This window comes from Podarcis raffonei, chromosome 14, assembly GCF_027172205.1.
Source record: "Podarcis raffonei isolate rPodRaf1 chromosome 14, rPodRaf1.pri, whole genome shotgun sequence".
Classification (NCBI taxonomy): Eukaryota; Metazoa; Chordata; class Lepidosauria; order Squamata; family Lacertidae; genus Podarcis; species Podarcis raffonei.
Genome location: NC_070615.1, coordinates 28,102,246 through 28,115,734, shown reverse-complemented (window position 1 = coordinate 28,115,734; position 13,489 = coordinate 28,102,246). Strand labels below are relative to the sequence as shown.

General features: G+C 54.7%; 1 protein-coding gene across 1 annotated transcript; it reads left to right on the top strand.

The window, feature by feature from the left end:
* Positions 1-3,598: 3,598 nt before the first annotated feature.
* CKMT1A (creatine kinase, mitochondrial 1A) lies at positions 3,599-13,361 on the top strand. The gene is made up of 9 exons (XM_053364996.1): positions 3,599-4,039; positions 6,279-6,477; positions 6,568-6,663; positions 9,197-9,418; positions 10,959-11,044; positions 11,960-12,083; positions 12,317-12,451; positions 12,694-12,819; positions 13,132-13,361. Exons 1-9 carry the CDS (start codon positions 3,885-3,887, stop codon positions 13,246-13,248), a joined length of 1,260 nt encoding a protein of 419 aa, XP_053220971.1. The 5' UTR covers positions 3,599-3,884; the 3' UTR covers positions 13,249-13,361.
* The last annotated feature ends 128 nt before the right edge of the window (positions 13,362-13,489 follow it).

Here is a 13,489-nt window from a genome sequence, read left to right as displayed (position 1 = left end):
ATGCTTCCAGCTACATTTATCTCCACCCCCTTGGCAGTTTATGGCTGAGACATTGCCAAGGTGCGGCTCCAGCCAGAGACTTGCTGCAGAGACCAAAGGTTGTAATGAGGTCATCAGGAGTACGTGACGGGAATCACCTAAGCATACCTGCCACAGGTAAGCAAGGGCAGGCACTCCTTCAAGTAGCGGCTGCAGCGGCTTCTGGTTCTTTGGAAAGATTGACTCAGCAAGCACGATTGGTAGATCTGAGGTTTTTTGCTGCCAAAGGAACTCAGGCGTGGGTGGCTGTTATCAGCAGACTCTGAAAGGGACCCTTATCAGAAGAAAGGCCCTATGAGAGATGGCGTCCTTCCTCCAACTACCATATGGACACGGGTGACCCACCCTCAAAGGCCTGCTGAAGCTGGCAAGGGGGACTGGTGGAGTGGAGTTACTTGAGAGTCACTGGACAGATGGCAGGGCATGGGAGAGACCTACAGAAGGGCTTGTGATGGTGGAGAAGCATCATCTAAGTCTGTGGCAACACAATCTGGGTCCCTGTCTTCTTCCCAGCTTTGACTGCAGTGGTCTGGGCACTGGTAGCCTCAATACTGGACTACTGCAATGCACTCTGCATGAGGCTTCACTTGCACTTGGTGTGGAAACTGCAGTTAGTGCGGAATGCTGCAGCGTGAATGCTGACAGGAGTCAGAATCTGTCAGTATATCACATCCCTGCTCAGAGATCTGTGCTGGCTGCTGATTTGTTACTGGGCCAAATTCAAGCTGTTACAATTAGTATTGTTGGCATCCGTCTCTCGGGAGACAGTGGAAGAGTGTGCCTTTAGAGGTGAAGTCAAACCGTTGGAGTGTTGCAGTGCCTACTGAGGCTGTAGAGACGGGAGAGACATGTTTTATAATTGGTATACTGTATTGCATATAAGTATACATTAGTATATAAAGCCCTTAACAGCTTGGAACCAGTCCACTTTACAAATGCCACCTAATGCTTCTTCCATGCTTGTAAGGAAACAATCCTTCCTTGTGGATTGGAACTCCCTGCCCATTGATATTAGTCAGGTGCATTTGCTGCATTATTTTTGGCCACTGCTGAAGACTTGTTTATGTAGGCAAGCCTAACCAGACACATAATTTTAGTTTATTAGGTATATTTTTAGTCAATGCTAATTTTACTTCCATTTTACTAAATTCTAGGTTCACTTGCTCTTAATGTCTATTTCATCATTATGTTATGTTACAAGTATGTAAAAGTATGTAAACTATTTAGAGGTTATGGGTGATCAAGTGGCATATAAATATTGCTAAATAAATGTATCCACCCATCAATGAGGTCCCTTCTCAGAATTTCCCTTCAGCTCACCCTCCGCCTCCCTCACGGAGCCCCTCACTTTGGAGTTGCCTCTCTTTGCCCTGCCCACCCCGTCTTCTTCCAAAGCAGGCCGCATGGACTATTTTCATCCTGGCAGGGGCTCCGTCCCTGCTGCGCCCAGACTGCCCTCTCCAGCAGCTGCCACCAGCCCTGGACCCCGCGGTTCATTCTGCAGCCCAGAGAAGGGAGGAGGGTAAGGAGCAGCACTCTTCTCCCCATCTGGCAAGGTGGGGGAGGGGGGACTACCCAGCTGCGCTGCCTTGTGGACTCCCTTGGCCAGGGAGGGGAGATGGGGAAGCCCACAAATCCCCAAATGGCAGGACAACAGTAGGTGTAACCCCCCACCCCCTCTACTTTGGAGACCGCGGGTGCACAGCCAAAGCGCATGGGGGCGGGGCTGCGTCAGCTGCAAAACATGCGCGCACAAACATGTATAGAGGAAAACAGGGCTGAGCTCAGGACGACAGGAATCCCAGTATCAAAGCACCAGGCTCAGGGTGAGCCCGCAGTCGCGTCGCCGCCAGCTCACCCTCGCCCGCGTGCCCCTCCCTCCAGCAGCCCGGGAGGGAGAGCCAGCGTCTCCTCTCACCATTGCCTGGTTACTAACACACACCCCTCAGGGCAGCACACGCACTCCTGGCACCCGCAGGACCTGTTTCTAAGCGCAATGCTGGAAGGCGAAGAAGGAGAGCCAACCTGAGGCAGGAGCACCCCTGGGAATCTCAAGTCCCAAGGAAAGGGAAGGCACATTGGCCTGGCAGAAGACGGCTGCTGACGCGGCGCAGCAGCCTCCGGGGGCGTGGGGGGAAGCAGCAAGCCGGGAGATCTAAGCTTCCTAGCTTCTTGCGCGCCGGGCAACAATGCCCCGATTGAGGAGCTGCCCGAACTCGGCCCTGCCCTGCAGGCAACCAAGAGCAGCTCAGTCACAGCCACCAGGCGCTTGCACCCTGCCCTCCGGACCCAGCCACGGACAGGAAAAGCAGAGAGGCAGCCGCAGCAGCAGCAGCAGCAGCCCCAGCCTGGGGAGAAGCTTAGGATACACCGGCGCACACCTTAGCCGTCAGCAGAAGACCTTCCCCCCCCAAAAGCTTGGCGCGTGCCCGAGCCAGTCAGCTCACTGAGCCACCCTTACACCTAGCAACCCATAATACCATTCCCCTCCACACCGTTGCCCAATAAACCAACTCTAACAGGTAGCCTCTCCGCAGGATTCATTGCCCTCCTCTCCCGCAGCTGACTTCCACGTCCTCCCCGCAGGCAGCAGTACCCACCCACCCTTGGGCACCCCAGAAGCACCACACAATCCATGGACCCTGAGGGAGGAGAGAGAAGAGGCAGGGAGGAAGGCGGCTCCGTTGCCGCCCTTGTGTCCACTAGACGCCTTGCCTGCCCTCCTCAGGGCCTGATCCTGAGGCCATCTGATACTCGATCTCCCTGCTCCGCTGGTCCGGCTGAGAGCGCAACTGGTGGTGTGGCACTTCCCGAGAAAAGTTGGCCGTGGAGAGTAGCGCGCGCTCCTCCCCGACGCCTGCCCCTTCTGCTGCTGGCCCTGGGCAGGTGGGTGCCAGGGCACAATCCAGGGGGCGCTCTGCACCCTGGGGAGGGGTCGGCACAAGCGTGCGTTGCCCGGGCTGGATCTGTGCCAGCACCTTGGCCCTGCGCATTCTCTACCCCCCACCCCCCGCGCGCATAGGCAGGCTTATTTTAACTAGGTATGTGGGGGGTGGAGGCAGCCCGGCAAGAGCAGGAGTCCTCCGGAGCAACCCTGCTGAGCCTCAGTCTGCTCGGGGCGAGAGCAAAGGCCAGGCCAGAGCACATGGGCCAGCTGTCGGCTCGCCCACCTGCACGCTCTCCTGGCGCGCGCTCTGCAGAAGACTCGGCAGCTCCGCGGCTCTGGGCCTGCGAAGCAATCAATCGGGCTCTCCCTCTGTCCTGGAGGGGAACCGCCTCCTTGGGAACTCACTTGGCCGGTATTAGCCTCCCCAGCCCATGTCTGCAGGAGCGCGTGGCTGGCCAGGGAGGCGCACCTGCCTCTCCCGCAGCTCAGGTGGGTCCGCTGCCAGTGGACTTTGTCCCTCCGGGAGTGCCAGTCAGACATCCTCCGCGCCGACTATGCTTGCCAGCCAAGCTCCGCGTGGGGTGGGGTGGAGGCATAGGCGATCGGTGGGGCACAGCCCACCCACTTCCACAGACACACACGCCGCGTGGGCTGCCGCTCGGGCGTCCAGCTTGCAGGCGCTGTCCACTGCGGTGGTGCTGAAGCGTGCCAGAAGCCTCTCCACGGTCGCTGCAGCGCATCGGACGAGCGGGCGGATTGGCGGGCGGCCAGACTGAGTCGAGCCGGGCTAGGCTAGGCTGGGCTGGGCTGGCGGCGTAATCTCCGCGCTCCCCTCCCCCGCGAGCCATTGCCATTCGCCGCACGTCCCCGCCCGCCTCACTGTGCGCACTGCCTGCCTGCCTGCCTGCCTGCCTGCTCAGCTCGCTCGCTTGCTCGCTCGCTCGGCCTCGCCGTCGCCATGGCCAGCACCTTCGCCCGCATCGTCTCGGCCCGAAGATCCGCCGGCCTCCTAGCCTTGGCGGGCGCAGCCGGCTCACTGGCCGCCGCTGGCTTCCTCCTCTCCCGGGACTCCGTGGGCGCCGCGGTGGCCAACCGGCGCCGCTACCCGGCTAGGTATGGCTCCTCAGGCAGCCCTTGCACACACTCACACAGGGAGAGATGCCTTCAGGGAACTGGGCGGTCGGGAAGGGAGGACGGGGACATTCCGACGGGGATGGCTCTGGGTCCGCTCGCGGTCAAGGGGCCGCGGGAAGAGCCAGGGCAGGGGGAGCCCCACACCAGCTCCCTCCCCAGTCACCTGCAATATGTAGGAAGAGGCGACAAACAGGGCGCCTCCCCACCCCACCTTTTCTCTAGCACTGCAGCATTGAGGCAGTCTGGTTTAGTGGCTAGAGACTGGTGATTTGATCCGAGCAAGCCGTAGTCCGGACGCTCTGCCTGTCCGCCGTGAGCGAGCCAGAGGCGGGACTATCCCTCGGTTCAGCGGTGGTCCCGAGCCAATGCGAGCCTAACTGAGCCGCCGACCCGGGCTTGGTCTAAATCCAGACGTGTGGTCTATGGTTGTTCACTCCCAGGAGGAGGCCCGGAGCCTGAGATTGCGGCATTGGCGGGAGGAGGGGCTGGGGCGGGAAGAGCCACAGAGGAAGAGCTGTCTCAAGGGGCTTGTTGGGCATATCCCCTGAGGGCAAGATGCTCTACATATGCTCTGGAACACTCTCCCCTTCATTGCCTCTGGCTGGGCTGCAGCGGGGCCGGTTCTGCTTGGTCCTCCTCCTTGCCGGACCAAAAGAACCCGGTCGAGCTTTCTCTAGCGCCCAGAGACAGCTTTGTCATCCAGGGTCCCCCCTTTCGTCCCAGTCCTCAGCACCGAAAAAATAGTGCCAGCCCCGCTCGGAAATATCTATCCCTCTGGGCAACACACCTCCAGGCTTGCTGCTCTTCCGCACAGGAGGCCGGAGAAGCTGCTCCTGCAAGCGGTGCGGTGGGGGAGGAGTGGCCCCAGGGACACCCTTCCCACAGGAGGACGCCGAGATCTCAATGTCATCAGCAGAATGAGAGGAGCCTTTCGGCTGCTGCCTATTACGTTTGCAGGAGACTGGTGCGCCGGTTGCTCGCTCCCCCACTGCTCCCGAGAATGGGGTCTCCAGGGAGGAGAATTGGGACTTCTCCGCAATCGTCCCGACTGCTTCCCTTGCCCCCTATAGGCCAGCCAACGCACAGGCACCAGGGAGGAAAAATACACCTGCTGAACTCCTGCCTGTCATGCAGCTCTTTTCCCGGTCATTGCCAAGAAAAGAGGGCATCCCGCACTGACTGCGATGAGCTCGCGAAGAAGGATCGGGCCACTCACAGCTGCGGGGGCTGCAGTGCGCCCCTCTGGGCTCAAGCGGGGCCTCCTTCAGCTCTCTAAGCCCGGGAGAGGGAAATATCCCTCGCTCAGCTGCTCCAGCCTCTCTCCCTCCCCGCCCCCTCGCAACTCCAGGGAAGGCCAGGAAAACCACAAAGCCCCTCTAAACTGGGAACGAGGTCAGGAGACGGCCGCTCTAAGCGGATTAAGAGTCTTCTTAATGCAATAAAGTCCTCCGCGCGCCTCCTGCTCTGCTCACTGGTTGCGGCGGCTGCCTTTTGGGGTCAGGCCCTCTCAGCTGCTCCAGATTGAGGTCCAGCATCCACGCCCCATCACCGGCAGGGGCTGTTAGTAGGCTCTGCGTGGGAGGTAATAGCTGAAGCAGGGGCGCCAGGAGTGGAGAGCAGCCGAGCCTCCTGCAAGTTGGTTCCCAAACTGCCTCAACGCAGTTAAAAACGCAAAGCTCAGACAGGCTCCCACCAGAGATGAAATCCATGACTAGAAAGCAGAGCTAAACAAGAGAAACATCGCAGCTTGTGCGGGGTGGAGTCGTGGAAGCGCAGAAGCAAGTGAGCTCCCCTCTCTCCCACCCTTCTCACTGAAGGGTGGTGGTGGGGACAAAGGGGGCAGGAAGGACCCACAACACAACAAGTCAGATCTTTTTTCCTGTATCAGGACTCAGCTGCGGTACATGTACATGTGAAATAAATTATAATGTGACATAAATTATAGATACATCTGGGCACATGCAGAGTGCATTTCCTTGAAAAGATGTAAAAGTGTGGCCACCAAATTTCACTTACAGGAAATTTCAGAGCAAATGTGGAGGCTACTGTTTCTCCTCCTACATTTATAAATGGCTCTCAGGCTGTCTCCTCCTATACAAGACCCTCTCAGAGGAAAGGGGAAGCCTGCAACAAAAGCCAAAGAAGCAATGGGTGCCCCACTGCCTGCAGTGTGTTAATTCTATCCCACATCCTGTCCCCTCCCCCCACCCCGGCGCAGTGCTGAGTACCCTGACCTGCGGAAGCACAACAACTGCATGGCCAGCAACTTGACACCAACCATCTACGCCCAGCTCTGTGACAAGGCCACCCCCACCGGTTGGACCCTGGACCAGTGCATCCAGACCGGCGTGGACAACCCTGGGCACCCCTTCATCAAGACTGTAGGCATGGTAGCAGGGGATGAGGAGTCTTATGAGGTTAGTCCCCAAGCAGCCCTTCTCACCCACCCACCCACCTGGGCTCCCTTTAGCTTGCCATTAACCCCACCCCCATCCTTGTGGCTCTAGGTCTTTGCAGGTATTTTCGACCCAGTGATTGAGGAGCGCCACAACGGCTACAACCCCCGCACTATGAAGCATCCCACGGACTTGGACTCCAGTAAGGTATGCTGCACCCTCAGCACCCCAGGAAGGAGCCCTTGCCCAGGGGTCACTGCAAAGTCTCTCTCATATGTATATGTATATCTGTGTGTGTGTGTGTGTGTGTGTGTGTGTGTATACATGCACATATACAGTGGAACCTCGTTTTTTGAGCGTCTCAGAAGCTGAACGATTCGGAACCCAAACGCCGAAAACCTGGAAGTAATTGCTTCTGTTTTCGAACACACCTTGCAAGTTGAACGGCTTCCGCTGCGTGTTTTTCCATTTTTTTCAATGGATTTTGCCGACCACCCATTGATTCTCGGTTTTCGAATGTTTCGGAAGTCAAAGGGTCTTCCGGAACAGATTACATTCAAAAACCAAGTACATACCGTGTACATACATGCACGCACACAGTGCTATTTTTCTAGAATGCCTCCCTTATTCTCTTAGAATTGCAGTTCCTGTTGAAAAAAAGCCCTCTGAGTGTGTGTATGTTTTTCCAAGTTGCATAAAACAGTGAAAAGCAATCAGTATAAAACACAAAACAACATCAAATTGAGGAAAGGCAACATTAAAGCCCCAGTTAACCATCAGCTCAGGACCAAATGTTACCAATTCGCTTCAAGAGGATACCAAAGTTTTCATTCCAGGAGGTGGGAAGAAGGCCAGGTTTCTCCCTGGGAAACTAGAAGAGACAGTTTACTCCTATCAAAACTTGCCAAGATCCCTTGGCTTGCCCCCTGCATCCTGATGGAGATGGATTAAGGATTAAATATGTAAATTAAGATTTAAACCTCCTGTCCCACGTGTGTGGGAGAAATGTGAAAGTAAACAGGCTGTAAAACCCTTTTAGCAGAGTAAGAAAACTTATGCTTTTGCAGTTTACTGAAAGCTAGGAATTAGGCAATTGCATCTGTTTTCTCTGTTTATTTGTGGTCTGCTGACCTTTCCCCTCTTTGTCCTCATTGCTACAAATGAACCACACATTTTAGTAAGATAAACATAAGGTTTACTTACATTTCAATGCAGGCAGCAAATACATCAAAGTTGTATTCAGGTAATAAAAAACCTTCTTAGTTAAAAAAATTAGTTTTTAATTGGAGTCTGGACTCACATCTCTGACTTGACTCAGGCAGGAAAGAAGTACCACATCCATCACTATAAACAACATCAAGCACCCTGGTGCTTATCTGTTCAGTACATAGAGGAAATGAAGGTTTAACACTCTTCTCAGTGATGCAACTTCTGCACTTTGCTGTGTTTGAGGCATCCTGAGTTACCTTTACTCCTCTTGCAAGCTCCTTGCTCTGCAAATCCATAATGGCTTTGATGTCTCTGTGGCCAAATCTTCTGTGACAAAGTTCTTTTCCTCTCCTTTCTGTACACTCCTATCTCAGATGGCTAATTTGTTTTGTGCTACATGCACGAGAGTCGCAAAAGCATCAAATTTAGATCCTAGTGATCCCAATAAATAACAAACTTTCAGATCACCCTCTGTCTTCAGACCAGCAATCTCCAGTTTCTCAAAACAATGGCAAGAAATTGTGTTGCATGGTTGCTACAGTCCCTCCTGGATTCTAGATTTAGTTTAAACAAATCTCTCATCCATGTTCTATGGGAATATTTACTTGTGTACCCATATGCCAGTTCCAAATTATCAATCACTTGACCTGCAGCATCTCCTTAGTACGGACCATCCGTGCAACTGAAATGCTGTCCGTGACTATAGAGGTAAAGGTAAAGGTACCCCTGCCCATACGGGCCAGTCGTGTCCGACTCTAGGGTTGTGTGCCCATCTCACTTAAAAGGCCGGGGGCCAGCGCTGTCAGGAGACACTTCCGGGTCACGTGGCCAGCATGACGAAGCTGCTCTGGCGAGCCTGCACCAGCGCAGCACACGGAAACGCCATTTACCTTCCCACTATAAAGCGGTACCTATTTATCTACTTGCACTTAGGGGTGCTTTCAAACTGCTAGGTGGACAGGAGCTGGGACCGAACGGCGGGAGCTCACCCTGCCGCGGGGATTCAAACTGCCGACCATGTGATCGGCAAGTCCTAGGCACTAAGGTTTTACCCACAGCGCCACCCGCGTCCGTGACTATAGATATTGCCAATTTATTTTGCTGCTCCCATTAAGGCTCTCTCTTCTGCAGTGGTGCTGGTAGGCTTCTGGTTTCCAATGCAGTCCAGAACTCCTTTCAAGTCCAGCCATATCTCTAAACACCTCTTCCAGTGTAAGAAGTTATCCTGCTTGAGCTTGGGTAGTCTGGGGCCTTCTGCCTCAACTAAATTCCTTCCTTCCATTAAAACAATTAAAAATCAATCTTAAAATTTCCAAATTTGAACAAAATTTAAATTCAGGAGCAAAAACAAAAAATGCCAAAATAATCAAAACAATATAAATCAAAACAAAATAATCAAAACAAGACCCCTGAGCTCCCAGAGGCAACAAAGGTCCTGTCCTTTATATCATCCCCATCCCACATGTGTCACCAACCTGGTGATTAACTGCCTTTTGCATCCCGCTTCCTTGGGGTACATCTTCTCCCGCAGATCAAGGCAGGCCACTTTGACGAGCGCTACGTGCTGTCCTCACGAGTGCGGACGGGCCGCAGCATCCGGGGTCTCAGCTTGCCTCCAGCTTGCAGCCGGGCCGAGCGCCGAGAGGTGGAGAGGGTCACAGCAGAAGCCCTGGCTGGCCTGAGTGGAGACCTGGCTGGCAAATATTACCGCCTCAGTGAGATGACGGACAAGGAGCAGCAGCAGCTCATTGATGTGAGTGGTGGGGAAGTCCAGTGGCCGGGGGTGGGGTGCATTTGTGGGTTGGTGGGTGTGCACTAGGGTTGAGCCATATATCAATATATCGTCCCAAACCAGTTTGCAGTCCATATTGTGGTTATCGGTTTCATATTTTTTGACCTGGCAATATATCGTAAATCATGGTGTGTGTGTGTGTGTGCGCATGCGCGCACTATGCAAAAATCACAATGCAGGGAAAACTGACACCAGCCAATGTCTCTACATTGCTCCATCCTTATTTCAGACATCATGATATATCAGTATATTGCGGTTTAGCTGGTGATATATCATGATGTTGAAAACCAGATTTTGCCCGAAGTTCATTATGGGTAAGTTTCCCAAATTACCCATAACACCATTAGTAAAACATCATACATTTGTCATAACTACATCATAAATTGGGAAGGGTCTCCTGGCCAAAACCTGAGCACCAGGCTTGTTCTGTCCCTCACATGACCTCCACCTTCCAATCTTTAGGTGAAACAAAGTTAAGTATTTACATTTTCCCAGCCAAGTTAAGCACACCCATTGTCTTGACCAAGACCCCAAGCCACTGAGGTTGCGTTTGCGATTGTTCTTAGAATGACTTGTCCGGCACTCAGGTGCCAGGATGCCAGCGATTATCACCCCCCCCCCAGGCAGTGGGGCTGCTGAGTGCGTGGTCTCATGCTTCAGGATTTATAGCTGCCCCTACCTATGTCCCAAGCTCCTCTCCTGTTAGCCATTTTCTTTCTGAGTAGAACAACGTTGGAATGGTGTAAATCCATCACATATGAATTTCTAAAGTTTTCCCATTGAGGCAGTACATAGATCCATTTATCAGTGAATTGCTACATTTGATAATGGAGGCTTGTTGTCTTTGCCTTTGCCTTTGCCTTTCCAATTTTCTGGTAACACCAGTGTGCACAACCAGGGCCCGCTTGTGTGTGGACTGTCACCCAAGCTCTTCTTAGTGGGCAGGACTGGACTGGGGAGCCCAAAGGCAGCCTGGCCTTAGACTGCTCTCCCTCCTTGCTGGGAGCCTGTTACTGCCTCTTTTGGTGTAGCATGGCAAGGCATGCCACTCATTTCATGTATTGATGGCTACTAGCCATGATGGCTATACTCTGCCTCCACAGTTGGAGGCAGACATGCTTTTGAAGACCAGCTGCTGGAAACCATAGGAGGGGAGAGTTGCTCGTGTGCTCAAATCCTGCTTGCAGGTTTCCCATAGGCATCTGGGTAGCCTGTGAGAGCAGAATGCTGGACTAGATGAGCCTGATAGAGCAGGCTCTTCTGGTGTTCTTGGTTCCCCTGGGACTGGAACAGGGTTGGACCAAGACACTGCTGCTGTGCTGATTGCCTCCCTCTCTGGTCAGCGGCAGCTGCATCCTCACATCCCCCCTCAGGTCTCCTTGGGAGAACATCCCTAGGCACTGTCCCACATCTCAGGTTGACCCTGGCCACAATTTCTGCCTGCCCAGTTGGGTGGGTCCCAGCAAAACCCCAGCTCACCATCACCTCTTCTCCTTCCCAGGATCACTTCCTATTTGACAAACCTGTCTCCCCTCTGCTGACAGCTGCAGGCATGGCTCGTGACTGGCCTGATGCCCGAGGAATCTGGTATGGCTTCTGGCTTCTTCTTCTTCTGGTATGGTATAGAGTGGGTGGGCAGGCAGCTATAGACCTTCTTGAGAGGCAGGCACTCCCCACCCAGTCACTCAGATCAATGGCTTTGCAGCCAAGTCTGTCCCCAGCAGCTGACATGCCCTCCTTGAAACTGAAATGCTCCCCCTTTAATCTTTTAGAAATGAAACGCAAGAGGCAGAGGGGGAGTGCCTGCCTCTCAAAAGGGTCTGTTGAAGGGGGGCCCTTCTTCCATATATTCACCTGCTGACCTGGAGAGAGATGGCCTTGGAGAGGAAGGCTGCATCTCAAGCAGGAAGAGGGTCACTCCGGAAGCCCAGACTTATGAAGGGCAAAGCAAGAGCTTAGAATCATAGAGTTGGAAGGATCCCCAAGCATCATCTGGTTGAAACCCCTGCTTGGCACAGGTCGGGGAGACATGTCCAGTCAGGGCCAGACCAAGAATTTTTGGCACCTGAGGTAGACCCCCCCAAATGGCATCCACCTCCCCACTAGGGAAGAAGGTGAGGTGGAAGATCTACATCAGGATCTGCTGCCCCGATGAATCGCCACCTGAAGCAGTTGCCTCATTTTGCCTCATGTGTGGGCCGGCCCCACTGGCGGAGGAAAGGGTGTGTGGTGGGTGCAGTCTGCCCCAGGTGTCATCCCTGAGGGGGCTGACATTGCCGCGTCGCGCCCCTGGGATGCTTGCTGCAGGTGGCGCGCCCCAGGATGCTAGCCCCACCCCAGTGGGCGGCTAGCCCTGCCCCTGGGTGCACAACATGTGCGCCGCTCCAGCTACCAGAGCAGCCAGCTCTGCCTCTGGCCAGCCCTGATTCCAATCATGCCCAGGCAGTGTCTAGCCTGGCACATTTCCACCCCACCCCAGTAACTGCCAATCCCTCTCTTTAGGCACAATCACGAGAAAACCTTCCTGGTCTGGGTCAATGAGGAGGACCACACCCGTGTCATTTCCATGGAGAAAGGAGGCAACATGAAGAGAGTATTTGAGAGGTTCTGCCGGGGATTGAAGGAGGTGAGCAGTAAGTCCTCTGGCCCCACAGCCCCACCCTGCCCAAGGCATCTCAGGTTGGGCTGAACATGGTGGCAGCATCCTGATTAGTAAAGCTCAGGCCACCGTGGATCTGGTCCTGGGCCACATTACAAGGCAGGAGAAAGGCTCTGCTCCAAGGGTTGAGCTGGCCCAGAGAAGGGGCCCAGTCTCGTGGGGTGCTGTCCTTGACTTCTGCCTGCTTCCCCTGCATACAGGTGGAGCGCCTGATCCAGGAGAGGGGCTGGGAGTTCATGTGGAACGAGAGGCTGGGCTACATCCTGACGTGCCCCTCCAACCTGGGCACTGGACTGCGTGCTGGGGTGCACATCAAGCTGCCGCTGCTGAGCAAGGTAAAGCCTGGGGTGGGTGGAGGGGTCCTACGCAGCGTGATGCTCCTGGGCTGAGGCCCCCAACAGTTCCTTCCCCGCAGGATGTTTGAAACTCCAAGCAGGACACTCCCTTTCAGGTATCTAGTCCTCACCGTAGACTGCCCCCAGTAGCCTCAAGCTAACGCTTCCCCACCCCACAGTCACAGTTCTGTAAACCCCAAATACTTTGCCGCACTGACTTCTACCTGCAACCTCCTCTGCAGGATAGCCGCTTCTCAAAGATCCTGGAGAACCTGAGGCTGCAGAAACGTGGCACTGGTGGTGTGGACACAGCCGCCACGGGGGGCACCTTTGATATTTCCAACCTGGATCGCCTGGGCAAATCAGAGGTAACTGGGGAGGAGAGTCAGCTTTGCTGGGTGCAAAGCGTGGAGTGTAGAGGGTATGGCACTCGAGCATCCTTGCCATCCTGGGTGGAGGGAGGGGAGGATGAAGCGGGATGTCCACGTGGCAAGGGAGATTGCAAGGAAGGCCCTCATTCCCTTTGCAGCTTGCTGGGGGAGGAGAAGGAACTCGGTGGAGCGACAGGGCTGAGCCATGGATGTGGGGTGGCAGCAACAACCAGTACCTCAAAGGACCATGGTGGGTCTCCTTTGAGCTACCCTCTCCAGCTTGGCTTGTTCTGTTCCTGCCCCTGCCAGGTGGAGCTGGTGCAGCTAGTGATTGACGGTGTCAACTACCTGATTGACTGCGAACGGCGCCTGGAGCGGGGTCAGGACATCCGCATCCCTTCGCCTGTGGCCCAGTTCCGCAGCTGAGCCCAGTCCAGCCCAGGGCTCTTTGCAGACACCAGTGGGCAGAAGTCCTGTGTGGGCAGGAGGCACATGATGCACTGCACCAAACCCCATAAAACTCTGGCTGCTGTAACATTCTCCTGTCTCTGGCTGAGATTTGTACCACTTGGAGGGCAGGGGGGAGGAAGGGGCCCCAGGCCAGACAGGGCCAAGGCACCTGCCCAGCATGCAGAAGACCTAGGGTTCAATCCCCAGTCAAAATTAT